The sequence below is a fragment of the Xenopus tropicalis genome, chromosome 8 (genome assembly GCF_000004195.4).
Source record: "Xenopus tropicalis strain Nigerian chromosome 8, UCB_Xtro_10.0, whole genome shotgun sequence".
Classification (NCBI taxonomy): domain Eukaryota; kingdom Metazoa; phylum Chordata; class Amphibia; order Anura; family Pipidae; genus Xenopus; species Xenopus tropicalis.
Window position 1 is genome coordinate 75114836 of NC_030684.2, and position 14246 is coordinate 75129081.

Sequence of the window (14246 nt, forward strand, 5' to 3'; positions counted from 1 at the left end):
GTCGAGCTGTCTGATGCTAACAACTGTGATTTGCACAATGTCTGACACTTCTGTAATAAAGACTTCAAGGAAAACTATTCTCCGGAACATTTGCGGGTCTTTTTCTGTATATATCATATTAAAGGGAACCTGTGACCCACACATAAAAAGCGGTATAATAAAAGTAATTTAAAAATTAAACATGAAACCCAAAGTCTTTTTTAATTAAATCATCCATATCAGTTATAAATGTATTTATAAATCTGAGCTGGCAATCATATTGCCTGTCCCACCTCTATTGAAGGAAAAAGAAATTCAATCATTCATATAGTGTAAGTAAAGTTTATTTTGTTCTACTAACATGATTCATGCATACTAAGTTATATCATACAATAAATGGTCAGAGCTGAGTCTCTAGACCTGTTTTCTGCCAGGTGATCAGTGAGAGAACATAAAACATTGCAAAATGTTGGCTAAAAGTATCATTTGAAAAGAAGAGAATTTTTTACTGATATATACGTGCCAATTTAATAAGAGTCTTTGATTGGCCACTAATAAGAATATAAATAATCTGTTTTAGTTAAGAATATACAGTTCTTCTTTCATGCTCCCGAGGTTTATGGAGAGAAGTTTCAAGTAAGTAGGTTGTCCTAGCTTAACAGGACAATTGGTTCTAATTTTATGCCATAAAAAAACTAAAATATATATCCAGATGACAACTGCAATTATTCGTTTACTGGTGTTTGTTCTGAAAGTTGAAACCCCCTCCTGTTGCTAACATCTAGCTCTGACACAACATTCACATCCTTTCTTCAAATTTCCACACAAAAATAAACTGTATGTTTATTAAAAGCACATCGCACGCATTGTTCTTTGCTCAAAGTATTTGCATCCCCCTCTCTCTCAGCATCTTTCGGTGTTGATACACCTAATCTATTGTTTTGCCTCTCCGCTATCCTCATTGGCCCCTGAACTGGATGACTCAGTTCACCACACACAGACTCCTACCCCCTCCCACGCATTGCTCCATTCATAAAGAAATATCAATGCGCAGTGTCTGTCACACAAGCACACCCACATCTCAGTAGGATTCCGACAGAGAAAGAAGATAGAGAGGATGAAAACAGTAGGTAGTGAGATTATGAAGGCAGGGTAAGAAAGGGAGTGAAGAAAAAGAAGTATAGTCAGAGCAGGGTAAAGAGTTGGAGAGGAGATAATGGAGAAAAGAAGGTCTCTGATGGGGAAAGAAGAGATCTGAAATACTTAATTGAGGAAACATTAGTCCTTTTAGTGTCCTGTGTCTCTCTGGGAACAACAGTGTTTGCATGTGTTCTTGTCCAGTTGTTTTTACGTTGAATAGGACTGTGCAATCTAAAAAGTCCCCTGGTGTTTTTGCTCATCCTGGGTTTTATTGTCTATACAGTATTAGATTTCTAGAAGCAAAATTAACTGGGCATAATTCTTTGTAGTGTATAGATGGTCCTTAATGCTGTATAATTTTATTGCTAAATATCTCTTATACATATAATTGTGTTAAAAGGCAGAACAGTCTGTGTCATTTCAATGGAGTTTAGATCTAATTCTGCCTGCTTGTAATTGCGCATGTACGTGTATACAGTGCAGCTTTGTTTCTATGGATATATATTAATATCGAGGAGATGCGTGTGGTGCAGTAGTGTTTCTCTATATGGAATATAATTCTGTGCATTTTTGTATATATGGGTAAATAATTATTTTTCAAAGTGTTAACTACGTATTGCAGTGTGTGTGATTCATTCTGCATTGTGTTACAGTTGTGTGTTATTTTTCCTTTATAATTGTTTACATAGCCCTAACATGTTGATGAGCTTTCATCCTTTTGTTGCTGCCTACTATTGTATATAGCTAACCTTTGTATACTGGCTATTTGTGTGTACTTATTTGTCATTGTCGAAATAGTGTTTCTGAAGGCTATATAACATAGTATTTATTGGTCCTTTTACTGTGGCTGATTAAGTGTGTTGTTGTGTAAGCAGTATTGGTGTGACTGTTTAATCTATCCTTGAAACCTGTGTGCTGGTGTTTACTTTCAAGACAATATTGATTTGTTAGTGTATCACTGTAAAAATCGCTAGTATAAAGGGAGTCCTAGTGCCTCAGAGCATAAGTACATCTGTCAGTGAGATGGGAGGCCAAGAACTTTACATAATACTGCTTCTTTTAGCAGTAACAGGTAAGTGCTTTTTTCTATTTTCAATAACAACCGATTAGGAGTGCTGGTCTGCTTTCTCTCTCTCTATCTGTATCACTCTCCTTTCCCCCACTTCTCTACCATATACGCCTCTGACGTACTTTGCTCTGTTTTCCTGGTTCCTAGACTCTGACTCTGTTGCCATGGACACTCAATACCTTCCTTTACTGGGATACAACAACCTTAAATCAAAAGGTCAAAGTAAATGATTTTAATGAATATGCCCTGTGTTTTGATTTGTGTTTAATATACACGATTTGTCGTAAAGAATTTTTACTAACTTTATTATAAGCAAAAGTTTTTCATAAATGTAAGTATTTGTTGCTAATCCAGCTATCACCGATATTACCACGCTACAGTGGTAATTTTTTTTTTTTATCTTTTTTATTTATTTATTTATTTTTTTATCTTCAGACCCTTTATAATTCATCTTCTTTTCAAAACTGGTCCTTAGTTGCTAGGGTAATTAATCCTAGCAACCCCTTAACTGACCCCGAGCACCACCCACTGTGGCAACCAGACAGCCTTTGTTGTTTCAATCCTGAAAAAGAAACAATGATTAGAACAAGCACAAAACCTCATTCATACTAGTGACACCAACCAATCTCCTTCTGGAAGGATAAGAGATATTAATAGCTCCAGTCAGTGAAAAGGAAGAGCAACCCTCAGTACTAGGTTTATAAGCAAGCAGCCCCCACCACACAAATGCTATCACTTTCTTGCCCCTCCTACCCAGGCTTCAACATGTAATCCATCACCTTACCTCCAGTGGGTCATGATTTTTCACTTAAAATGTTCAACTTACCTCCAATCCTTCCCAGAAAAGACAAAGCTACAATTTATTAAGAAAACTTAAATACATAATGTAGGACACAAGGAAACTAGACCAGGCAGAAACTACTGCGACAGTACAGGTATGGGATCTGTTATCTGGAAACCCATTATCCAGAAAGCTCCAATTTACAGGTTGGCCATCTCCCATAGACTCCATTATTAGCAAATAATCCTAATTTTTAAAAATGGTTTCCTTTTTCTCTGTAATAAAAAACACTACCTTTTACTTGATCCTAACTAAGATATAATTAATGCTTATTGATGGCAAAACAGTCCTATTGGGTTTATACAATATTAAACTGATTTTTTTGTAGTAGACAATGTATGGCAGTCCAAATTACAGAAAGATCCCTTATCCAGAATATCCCAGGTGCTGAGAAATCTGGATAACAGGTCCCATACCGGTAAAATATAAACTGTATTGCTGTATGAAGGTATATGAACTCTTTATCTTATTTAATGTTTTGTGGCACTAATTGTGGCATATTGCCATACTAACATTCATTTGTGGTGCATAAGGTGGGATTCAAGCATTAAAGGTAAGTGAACCCTAATAATAAATATGGCTAGAAATGCCATATTTTATACACTAAACTTATTAAACCATCCTATATGTTGAGCCACCCTATAATAACATATAGTTTATAAATGTCACAATATAAGGCAGATTTTTAAATTGTGATGTTAACTAAACTGGTTTCAGAGCCACCATGTACTAATAATCTGATTTATTATACTAATCTGTCCTGTAGCATCATTTTATGCGACAGGCAAACCTCATTTTATGCTTAATAATTTGTGATGACCCCTAGGCTTAGCTTCTGAACAGCCACAACCAATGATGTAGACCAGACCCACACTTGCTTCTTATTAGGGAATTATAACAATGTTCTTAATACCTTCAAAAGGTGCTTTGATACTATTGATACAAAATGCATTATATTTTTTTTTGCTACATGATTAGGAACAATTAAGAGAATCAACGATTTGGACTTTTAAATGCAAAAGAATTAATTTCACTTCATGTGTTTCATTTTTTTTGCAGTGGTGGATGGACACTGCCCACCTAAAATCACATGCATTCTGAAAAAGAGAGAGATGTGCACTCCAGGTAGCTACGACTGTGGCCCTTGTAGGTCTTCATACATGGAGGCAGCAAGTGGGAAATGTATATTAAAAGGTATAACTTTTATAGTTTAAAAAAATAGATATTAATCATCTTCTCCCTTGCCTCTTTCTGTCGGGGTTCCTCAAGGCTCTGTCCTGGGCCTCTTACTATTTTCTCTCTATACCTCCTCACTTGGCAAATTAATCAATTCAATTGGCTTTCAGTACCACCTCTATGCTGATGATACTCAGATCTATCTTTCCTCTCCTAGTCTCAACCCAGAGCTTCTAACTCGTGTCTCTTCCTGCCTGTCTCCACTTGGATGTCCAAACGTTACCTTAAATTAAACCTCTCTAAGACTGAACTGGTTCTCTTTCCCCCATCCCACATTGTTCCCGAGGTATCTATAACGGTTAACAATTCTACCATCACCCCATCTTCCCAGGCCCAGTTCCATGGGGTTATCCTTGATTCTGCCCTGTCCTTCACGCCTCATATCCAATCACTTTTCAAATCATGTCACTTTCACCTAAGAAATATTTCCAAAATACGATCATTTATTACCCAAGATGCTGTCAAAATTCTTATTCACTCTCTTATAATATCTCGCCTGGACTACTGTAACTCCCTATTAATTGGCCTTCCCCTCCAAAGACTGTCCCCACTCCAGTCCATAATGAATACTGCTGCCAGGCTCATACACCTCTCCAACCGCTCCTCCTCTGCCATATCACTCTGCCAATCTCTGCACTGGCTTCCCCTACCATCCAGGATAAAATTCAAACTAATGACTCTCACATTCAAAGCAGTTCATAACTCTGCCCCACCCTACATCTCTGAACTCATCTCTAGGTACCATCCAACCCGCTTGTTATGCTCCTCTACTGAGCTGCACCTTAACTCCTCTCTCTTATTCCCTCTTCACACACTCACATTCAAGACTTTGCAAGGGCTGCCCCCCTTCTCTGGAATTCACTCCCACAAACTATCAGACTTTCCCCCAATCTCTCTGCCTTCAAGTGATCTCTAGAAACGCATTTATTTAGAGAAGCTTACCCTAATCTAGTTTAGCAATACCCTGTGCCCCACCTCTCACAACTCTGGTCATGCCCATTCCCACACCTTGTGTCTCAACCCTTTCTCCTTGTAGATTGTAAGCTCTTTTGGGCAGGGCCCTCTTCACCTCTTGTATCGGTTATTGATTGCTTTATATGTTACTCTGTATATCCAATGTATAAAACCCACTTATTATTGTACAGCGTTGCGGAATATGTTGGCGCTTTATAAATAAATGTTAATAATAATAATATTTTTCCTCATCGTACTAAATCTGTCACAGTATGCATATATTGCTGGAATCAATATTACATTGTAGAGGGTAAATTAAAAGGATATACCTACTCAAACCTTCAGTGCATTGTGCCTGAGTGTGAGCTTTTAGAAAGAGCCAGCACTATACAATACAATGCGGGTATGGCAAGTCGGCGAGTTGACCGATATCGCAGGAGGCTGCTGATATCGGTCGACTCAACGATCGGCCAGGTTAAAAGTTTTTGATCGGGCACCATAGAAGGCGCCTCATCAAAATCTGCCTTCAGGGCTGAATTGGCAGAAGGAGGTAGAAATCCTATTGTTTCTACCTCCTTATCTGCCGTTTCAGCCCTGAACACTTAGTGGCCGATTGTACAATCTTTTGTGCGACCGATGGTCGCACGAAAGGTCGGAAATCGCCACGTGTGTGGCCACCTTTATATTCAATGTATTTCAGGTGCCACTACTGCTCCTCACTGTAAAATGTATTTAGGATTTAGAATTTTATTAACTAACCTTTTCTCTTCCCACAATAGCTCAGATGAACCCAGAAGTTTAAAAAAATCAATGTTCTTTCATTTTCTCAGTTTGCCCACTTAATACAATGCAACAAGGGTCTACATTGCTCTATTAAGATACATTAATTCACAGTGTTTTGGTTTACTCTTTCTGTCTTTCTAGGAAACAGGTCAAAGTTTACTGGACCTGATGCAATAATTGACTTTCTGCAAAACATGTTGAACTCTATGAATGAAGGTATGCCACTTAGCAGTGTACTTAGGACACATGTCATTCAAAACATGTGTGAACACTGCTCATGAAGTTCAGGAATGGACCAGCTTTTGATTCACAGTATAAATTGTGAGAAAAAAAAAACAGAATTCTAACTGTGCCAGTGATAACAATAGGGAAAACCAACAGTTTGACTACCAATTTCTTACTATTTTAATAATCACTGTTATTTTTTATTTAAAAGGGCATATCATGCTCCTAATAAACATACTGTAGGCTTGGTTAATTAGCAAACCCATGCCTAATAAGTTATAACTCTCCTTCAGTAGTTACAAATATTCTAAGGCTAATGCCACACGTAGCATATGGCGCATCCAAAAACGCAGAGAATATGCTCCATACGCTTAAAAATGCCCCTACCTGTGCCTGCACCCAAACGAAATGAATACACTCGGGTGCAGGCACATTTAGCCGATATCCGCCGAAAATGCAAAGTCTCGTGTTTTTTGGCGGATCTGCTACATGTGCCTGCACCCAAGCGTATTCCATTCATTTGGGTGCAGGCACAAGGTAGGCGCATTTTACAGTAGCGGGGTGTATTCTCCGCAACCATTTTTCAGCTTGCCAAGAATACACCCCGGTGTGACATTAGCCTAAACGCAACAGGGCCACTGTAAGCCCTTTTATGTATTAAAAGAAAATGTCTTTCTTTTAATCCACATTCCTCATACCATTTCTATTTAGAAATCAAACGTTTTTGGCTACATAATCCACCTAACCACATTCTTTATGCTATAAAATCCCACATTTTACAGTAGTAGCAATTAGGACTTCCAATAGAAAATGTAACAGTTGGGGGCATGCATTTAGATATATTACCATTCTTAATTCAGATGCAGAACTGCTAACGTTTGCATTATATTCCTTTTTTGGTTAGCACTAGCACTGCCTTGGTCTCTAAAGCTGGCCATACAAGCACTGATGATTCGGTGCATGTATGGCGACTCGGCGAGGCTACCGATATCGCAAAAGGCTGAGCATAATGGTCAACTTGCCGATCGGCCTGGTTAAAAGATTTTTGAAAGCGATCGAGCAAAATCCACCTTCAGGGCTGAATTGGCAGAAGGAGGTAGAAATCCTATTTTTTCTACCTCCATATCTAAAGATTCAGCCCTGAATGTCTGTGGAGGGTGGGAACTATCTTTCGTGCGACCAATGGCCACATGAAAGATCTAAAATAGCTATGTGTGTGCCCACCTTAAGTCTATGTAGCTGTGTGATAATCTATGCAGGTTAGATTGCAAGCAATGGAGGTACTGCCACTTTTTGTTTTGTGCCAATGAACTGTGTACCACTTATAGTGTGAATGTGTCAGCTACACTTTCATTTTCTCACAAATCCATCTCTTATTTTTGTTTCTCAAAGCCGGTTTTGCAGCTCCTAGTACCACAGATAACCCAGCTGCGCCCATTTTCACTTCTTCCTCTTTACAACCTGTATTTCTCAATAACTCCACTGCGACGGGAACCAGGAAACCCACTTCTACAACTTCTCCAGCAAGTGGACAAAATTCCAGAGTTAGCCGGAGGAAGAAATCTATGAACCAGAACTTTTCACTAAGTAATTAATGTCCAATTGCTTTTTATCTATAGCAAACAGATCGCAGACCAATGATGTATCCAGCTAACTAAAAATAAGTGTGATGCAAGGTCTGCACATATGACAAATTACATTTATAATGCTTCTTATTTGTGATCAAGATTACTTTTTTATTTTCATGGTACTTTCCTTTTACGCACCCACTACACTTGATTGCTTTATTGTAGTAGACTTTTTACCATTATTACAGATATATTACCAAACTGTCACAATCTGAGACAAATAGTGATTATTTAGCTCAATGAGAAAAAAATAAACAAACTGTACAATATAATTGCATGCGCACTTGAACTTATTACATTATACTAAACATAATGTAACCAAAACACCAAATCTGCAGTGGTAAAAGTAAAACTATCAACAAGCTTCTCTGTGAAATAAATCTCCCTATAACCCTATAATATATTATATATATACAGGTATATATACACACACACACACAAATACAAACTACACACATTTACAAACTCAAATAAAACTTGGAAACACGAAAATCTCAAATGGAAAATATAGTTTGACTTTGCCTAGGACAACTCCCACTGATTTCTATAGAAACTTGCAAGCTTTTAGAAGGCGAAGTTGTACATTTGAGTTTTTGGGTTTTCTACACTTCAGTACCAGACATTTGAGTTTTTGAACCATAATTCGATTAAAATCACCCCTGTGTGCAATATATGCAAGATTTATCAGTATACCATATCTTTTATATACAGCTCTGATCGTAATCTGCAGCCTGACTGGGGTCTCAGGAATAGTTGTTGTTGCCCTTTGCTGGTATCGGTGAGTCTGCTCTTCAGGTACTACCATGCTCTGACTATAAGACATCTTGCTTGTTCAGCTAGAAAATATATAGTTAACACCAGTTCTGGACTGGTATACAAAATAGGACCTGGCATTTCAAGTACAAAGAGGAGCAAACAACTTTCGCCTCCACCACCAAATAGTGACTGGCTACCGCATCTTGCATTTGCCAGAATCCACAGATTCAGGGAAGAAGCTATTTATACAGTTCATCGGAACATTACAAGATATATCTCCGTACCCACATACATCTGGGCATATTCCTCTTACCTTTCACACCCATGAACTGAATCTGTAACCACGGCCAGTATTTCTTAAAGTAAGGCCAAGTAGCTTTGTCATACCCCTGTCTGGAAGTATTAGTGATAGATACAGACTAGCTGATGGGGAGGGGGATGTGAAGAGAGACAGGAAGCTGGTCTAATCATGAGCTGCTCAACTTGTATGCTGTTCTGTTAGTATGCCATAGAAATTAGGGTTAGTTACAGAAAGAAGCGGACACTTTTTTACAGCATCATTAGCAACTTATGGTACAGTAAATGTGGGGCTCATTTTTCAACACTGGGCAAATTTGCCCGTAGGCAGTAACCCATAGCAGCCAATCAGTGGTTGCCTTTTTTTCAGCCAGCTGCATGTAGAACAACGAATGCTACAATTTCATTGGTTGCCATTGGTTACTGCCCATGAGCAAATTTGCCCAGTGTTGATAAATGACCTATGTTTTGTCTGGATTCTGAGAGTTTTAACTCAGAAACAGCTGACGTTACATATTGGGCAAACTTTGTGCACCTTATGACCTAGACAAGCTAAGAGAATAAATATAGCATGTGTTTATAGCTTATTAAACCCAATCACTTTTTTTAGTTTACAGAAGGAAGTGCAGTTGGCACAAAAGACAGCATATGCCACATGTGCAGACCGTCGCCAGCATATTTGCAACAGGGTGAGACTAAGCTATTGCTTATGTTTATGAACTCATCATTCCTTAAAAGTATTTCCATTCTTGTGGGGTGGGCAAGCTTTGTTGTGATGCAGAGCAGTATTTAAGAAAACCTGCAACTTCTCTTTTCTTCTCTCTTCTCTTTTTTTTTTTATAATATTAACTTCTTTGTTCTGTAACTCTCCAATCTAAAATATAAAATGCTATATAGTTTCAATAATCACCATTTATAGCAAGTAGGCACATCTAAACAACAAAACACACTTATACAAAACTTTACCATCTAAAAGCTGTTATTTGTTTGCAAGTACATGACGATTCGTAGGAAAACAAAAAATGTGTGGTTTTAGTGTAAAGTTTTTTGAATTTCGTGTGCTAAAATGTATGGTATTTTAGAATATCATAAATTTTGGTCAAATGCTAAAGATATAGCTGAATTTGAATATAAAAGAAATCCACAATTAGGCTGAATCCCAGCACAGTCTCTGAATTTGGGGCATGTCTAAAAGCTAGATTTATTTCTCCATAAATAATGTTATAGAAGTACAAATGTTATATTGCCAAGGAATTAATACTATTGTCAAAATACTAATGTATTTTCTCTTTTCATCTTCCTCACTTACTGTTTGCATGTACTTTTTTTTTTTTTTTTAACTCCGCGTCCCATTCACCTTTAAATTGTCCCAACACCCCACCCTCATGCTTTGAGCGATTGTCATTCAACTCAGTCTGCTGGTCACATTTCCCATTATATTCAACAGTATCAAAATAAGAAGCAACAGCTTCAGGCACAGGAAAGGTGAGTGTCCTCTGCAGCTCACATCTGTATAGCAGGGGCAATAAAATGCGTCTTAACATCAGATAAGAAATTTGTAGCTAAGATGCTAACACTACTAATTTTATCTCTAAATTACTGTTCCATAGCAGCAGGTCATCATTGCAGCCTTATCGGCAACTCTCCACTGACTCTGAACCCGACACTGACGATTTTACCATCTATGAATGTCCCGGACTAGCTCCAGTTAGTATACAGATAAACTTTCCATTCCTTGTTTCCTATGTATGTCGGATTACCAAACATGTTTGGTATTTTTGAAATGGAAATTTTTTATACAGACACCTTCACATAAAAGAAGGTTCTCTTCTCTTACACAGAAATTAAGTTAAGCAACCCACAATTTCAACAAAGATAATTCATTTTCACATTTACTACTAGCTAACCTGTATATAGACAAGCAAAATGAGATGAGATGTTACAGTTTGAGGTTAGTAGTAACCTGCCCCCTTCTCATAAACCAGGTAAGAAAGATGTTGTGCCATAAACCCTTAAGCTTCCCCTGCCCCTGGGATGGTTGTGGGGATTCTAAAATAATGTGTCCCTACTCTCATGTATGGCCTTAACCATTCTGAAAATACCTTGGTTTGAAGCCAGCTGAAAAGAATATTAGAAAGCTACTTTTTTCAAGGGGTCAGGTTAGCCTTTTCATCACCTAAATACAAGTATGGGATATAATATCCTGAAACCAATTATCTTATCCAGAAAGCTGGAATACAGCAGCATTGAGCTGGCCCAGATTTGTGGCAAGTGCCTAGCATGGCACAAATTAAGGGACTGCATGCCTCCCAGCCGCACCTGAAGGTGTGAAGGGTGCTGGCCTCTGGGCATGCTGCACAGAAATCCAGCCGTGGCATAGAGTATATACTCAAGAATTTTCAAACATCCCCCCTCCCCAAGAAAAAAATATTTTAGATAACTCCCTATGGTCACTCCCTCATAGCATACTTACAACAGACATAAATGTGCAGTCCATTGGGGTTAAAGGAACTGTACTCTGAACTCTCCATTTTTTTGCACTTACAGACAGGAGAAATGGAAGTTCACAACCCACTCTTTGACCCAGTAAGGTCTACACAGTGATGCTATTCTCAGTGGCCGCCTGCATCTTGGATTATTATGTACATCCAAAAAGGATTTTTTTCTTTGGACGCTGGATGCATGTATTTTCATTTTTACATAGTGTCTCAAAATGAAAAATAAAGTATTACTTCAAAATCTTATTATTATATGAGTGTGCAATAACAAGAAATTGCCCTTTTGTTACATACAGGAACTAAACCCTGAACAAATTTTACTTATCTGATACAGAATCAAGTATTATTATTCAAAATCCTCTCATTTTATGTGTTTCAGGACTACATAGACTTTAAATGGGTACTTTGCAACAGCATCCTTAAAAATATTGTTTTGTGAGGCTAGAATTTTATTTTTGTATTACTTATCTTTCTATTCAAGCCCTCAGCTATTCATCTTCCAGTTTATCATTCAATACACTGGCTGCTAGGTTAAAAAGAACCCTAGCAACCAGGTAGCTAATGAAATTCCAAACTGCAGAGCTGCTCTATAAAAAGCAAACATTTTTTTAAAAAAAAACATAAAATGTAAAAATATCACAAAACTACCCTTTTACTTAGCACATTTAATCCTAATTAAAACTGTGTCCATGAAGTTTTGAAGGATTATCAGATTTTGAAGCATTTTGGATTTTTATAAATGGCCAGTTAATATTTTGAGCAAGTAAACAACAACAAAGAAGTTTTGTGTTCTGCAAATCTCCCTCATTAAATCTAATCTGGTTGGTATGCTCACTCACTCGGGCATTTTGTGAAAGATAAGCAATAGAAAGCATAAAAATGACTAATAATCTAGTCTTAAAGTTAAATAAAATAAAGTGTGCCGCTTTGCCCAAAGACTCTTACCGTGCATAGCTGCAGACCTGGGTGTACAAAACCCGGGCCAACACAGGAGCCAAACCACAACAATTTAATCCAAGCCAGGATGTGAGGTGAAAAAGTACCCACTCAGCTGATTTTGTTGCCAGTGGCCAGGGCGCATCACTCCAAACCCATAGCTTGGGGTAAGATAAAACTCTGGATACAACTCTGTCCAGTTGGTTTACAGTTATTTGCTTTATATCATCCTCTGTACTGAGCTTACTGACTTTATTAAGTCAAGTGGACAACATGGCCCAGAAAGTTTTCCATTGTAGCAAAAGGTATCTAGTTTCTGCTTTGTTATTATCTACATGGACCCTGTATACTGCTAAAAGCTTCTACAAAGGAATAAACAAAGGTACCACATTTTTTTTTCCACCAGAGTACATGTTTTAACTATAGCATTTTAAGGTATGTAGTAATTTCCTTTGTGCTTCCTGTGCAGCATAGGGGTGGTGTTTCTTATCGATATATATTGATTCCAATGGATAATTATATGGCACGCATTTTCATTGCTCTTCTGGATCTTTCCCATCTTTGATACCTTCTGCATCAAGGCATTTGCATGATATTGCTGATAATTCATTTGTGCACTTATCTGACTGTAGTCTAATTATGGTTGTGTGTAGTATTTCTATTACTATGTTAACATTTAGGGGGAGATTTATCAACGTTCGAATTCCAATTTTTTTTCACAATTCCAATTTTTTTTGTACTAAAACTTCCAAAATTCAAGTTATGGTTCAAAAACTTGAATTTTTGATACAGGTAAATTATCCCTTATCCGGAAACCCATTATCCTAAAGGTTCCAAATTACAGAAAGGCCATCTCCTATAGACTGTGTGTAGTATTTCTATTACTGTGTTAACATTTAGGGGGTGATTTATCAGTTAGAACTCAAATTTTTTTTCACGATTCCAGGTAGGTATAGGATCACTTATCTGGAAACCCATCCTCCTGAAAGTTCCAAATTAGAGAAAGGCCATCTCCTATAGACTTCATTTTAAACAAATGCTTCTAATTTTTTAAATTATTTCCCTTTTCTCTGTAATATTAAAACAATACCTTGTACTTGATTCAAATTAAGATGCAATGAATCCATATTGGATGCAAAACAATCTTATTGGGTTTATTTAATGTTTAAATAATTTTTTAGTAAACAAATCATGGAGATCCAAATTACAGAAAGATCCTTTATCCGGTAGACCCCAAGTCCTGAGCATTCTTGATAATGAATACAGGTATGGGATCTGTTAAGTGAAAAACTCGAAACACCACAAACTCAAATTTAAAAATTCGGCAGCTTTAAGCTTGCAAGTTCATGTAGAAGTCAATGGGAGCTATCAAAAGCAAAGTCAAGCCATATTTTCCATTAAAGAGATACTGACACCAGAAAGTAAATCTTTTTTTTACATCTATCATAACATTGTCTTTGCAAGAACTTTATAATTTTGCCATAAAAATATTTGCCTGATGCGTTTACATTACCTGTCTGATCCCCTGCGTTCCTCTATGAGGGGGCGGCCATATTTGTCTGTTAGCATTAGAAGCTATAACTGACAGGCTGAGAAGGGACAGTCAGGTTGGGAAGGGACAGTCAGGTTTAGGAACTTCAAGTAACAATTACTTACAAAACCAAACCTCACGACCTATAGGTAGCTTTTTATGTATATTCATATTTTGAAAATTAGTTTTTTCGTGTCAGTATCACTTTAAAAAAAATTTGAGGTATTCAAGTTTTTTTTTTTATTTGAACTAGTACGAACAAGCATTCAAGTTTTTTAAAATGCAAGTTTATTAGAACAAGAAAAAACTCTCAAATTCACGAACTCCAAAAAAATAAGCCAATTAAATCAATGCTCGGGATGTTGCAGATGAA

At 37.3% G+C, this 14246-nt stretch overlaps 1 protein-coding gene across 4 annotated transcripts; it reads left to right on the forward strand.

The window, feature by feature from the left end:
• Positions 1-1042: 1042 nt before the first annotated feature.
• Positions 1043-13063, forward strand: npdc1.2 (neural proliferation, differentiation and control, 1, gene 2). 4 transcript variants are annotated; one of them, XM_018096976.2, is made up of 9 exons: positions 1043-2191; positions 4089-4223; positions 6144-6218; positions 7620-7814; positions 8567-8633; positions 9519-9597; positions 10323-10393; positions 10522-10615; positions 11456-13063. In XM_018096976.2, the coding sequence occupies exons 1-9, from the start codon at positions 2143-2145 to the stop codon at positions 11510-11512; spliced, it is 822 nt and encodes a 273-aa protein (XP_017952465.1). In that variant the 5' UTR covers positions 1043-2142; the 3' UTR covers positions 11513-13063. The 4 variants fall into 4 exon arrangements, with proteins under 4 accessions (XP_017952465.1, XP_017952466.1, XP_017952467.1 ...); XM_018096977.2 differs by having other exon boundaries at positions 10356-10393; positions 10519-10615; XM_018096978.2 differs by having other exon boundaries at positions 10356-10393.
• The last annotated feature ends 1183 nt before the right edge of the window (positions 13064-14246 follow it).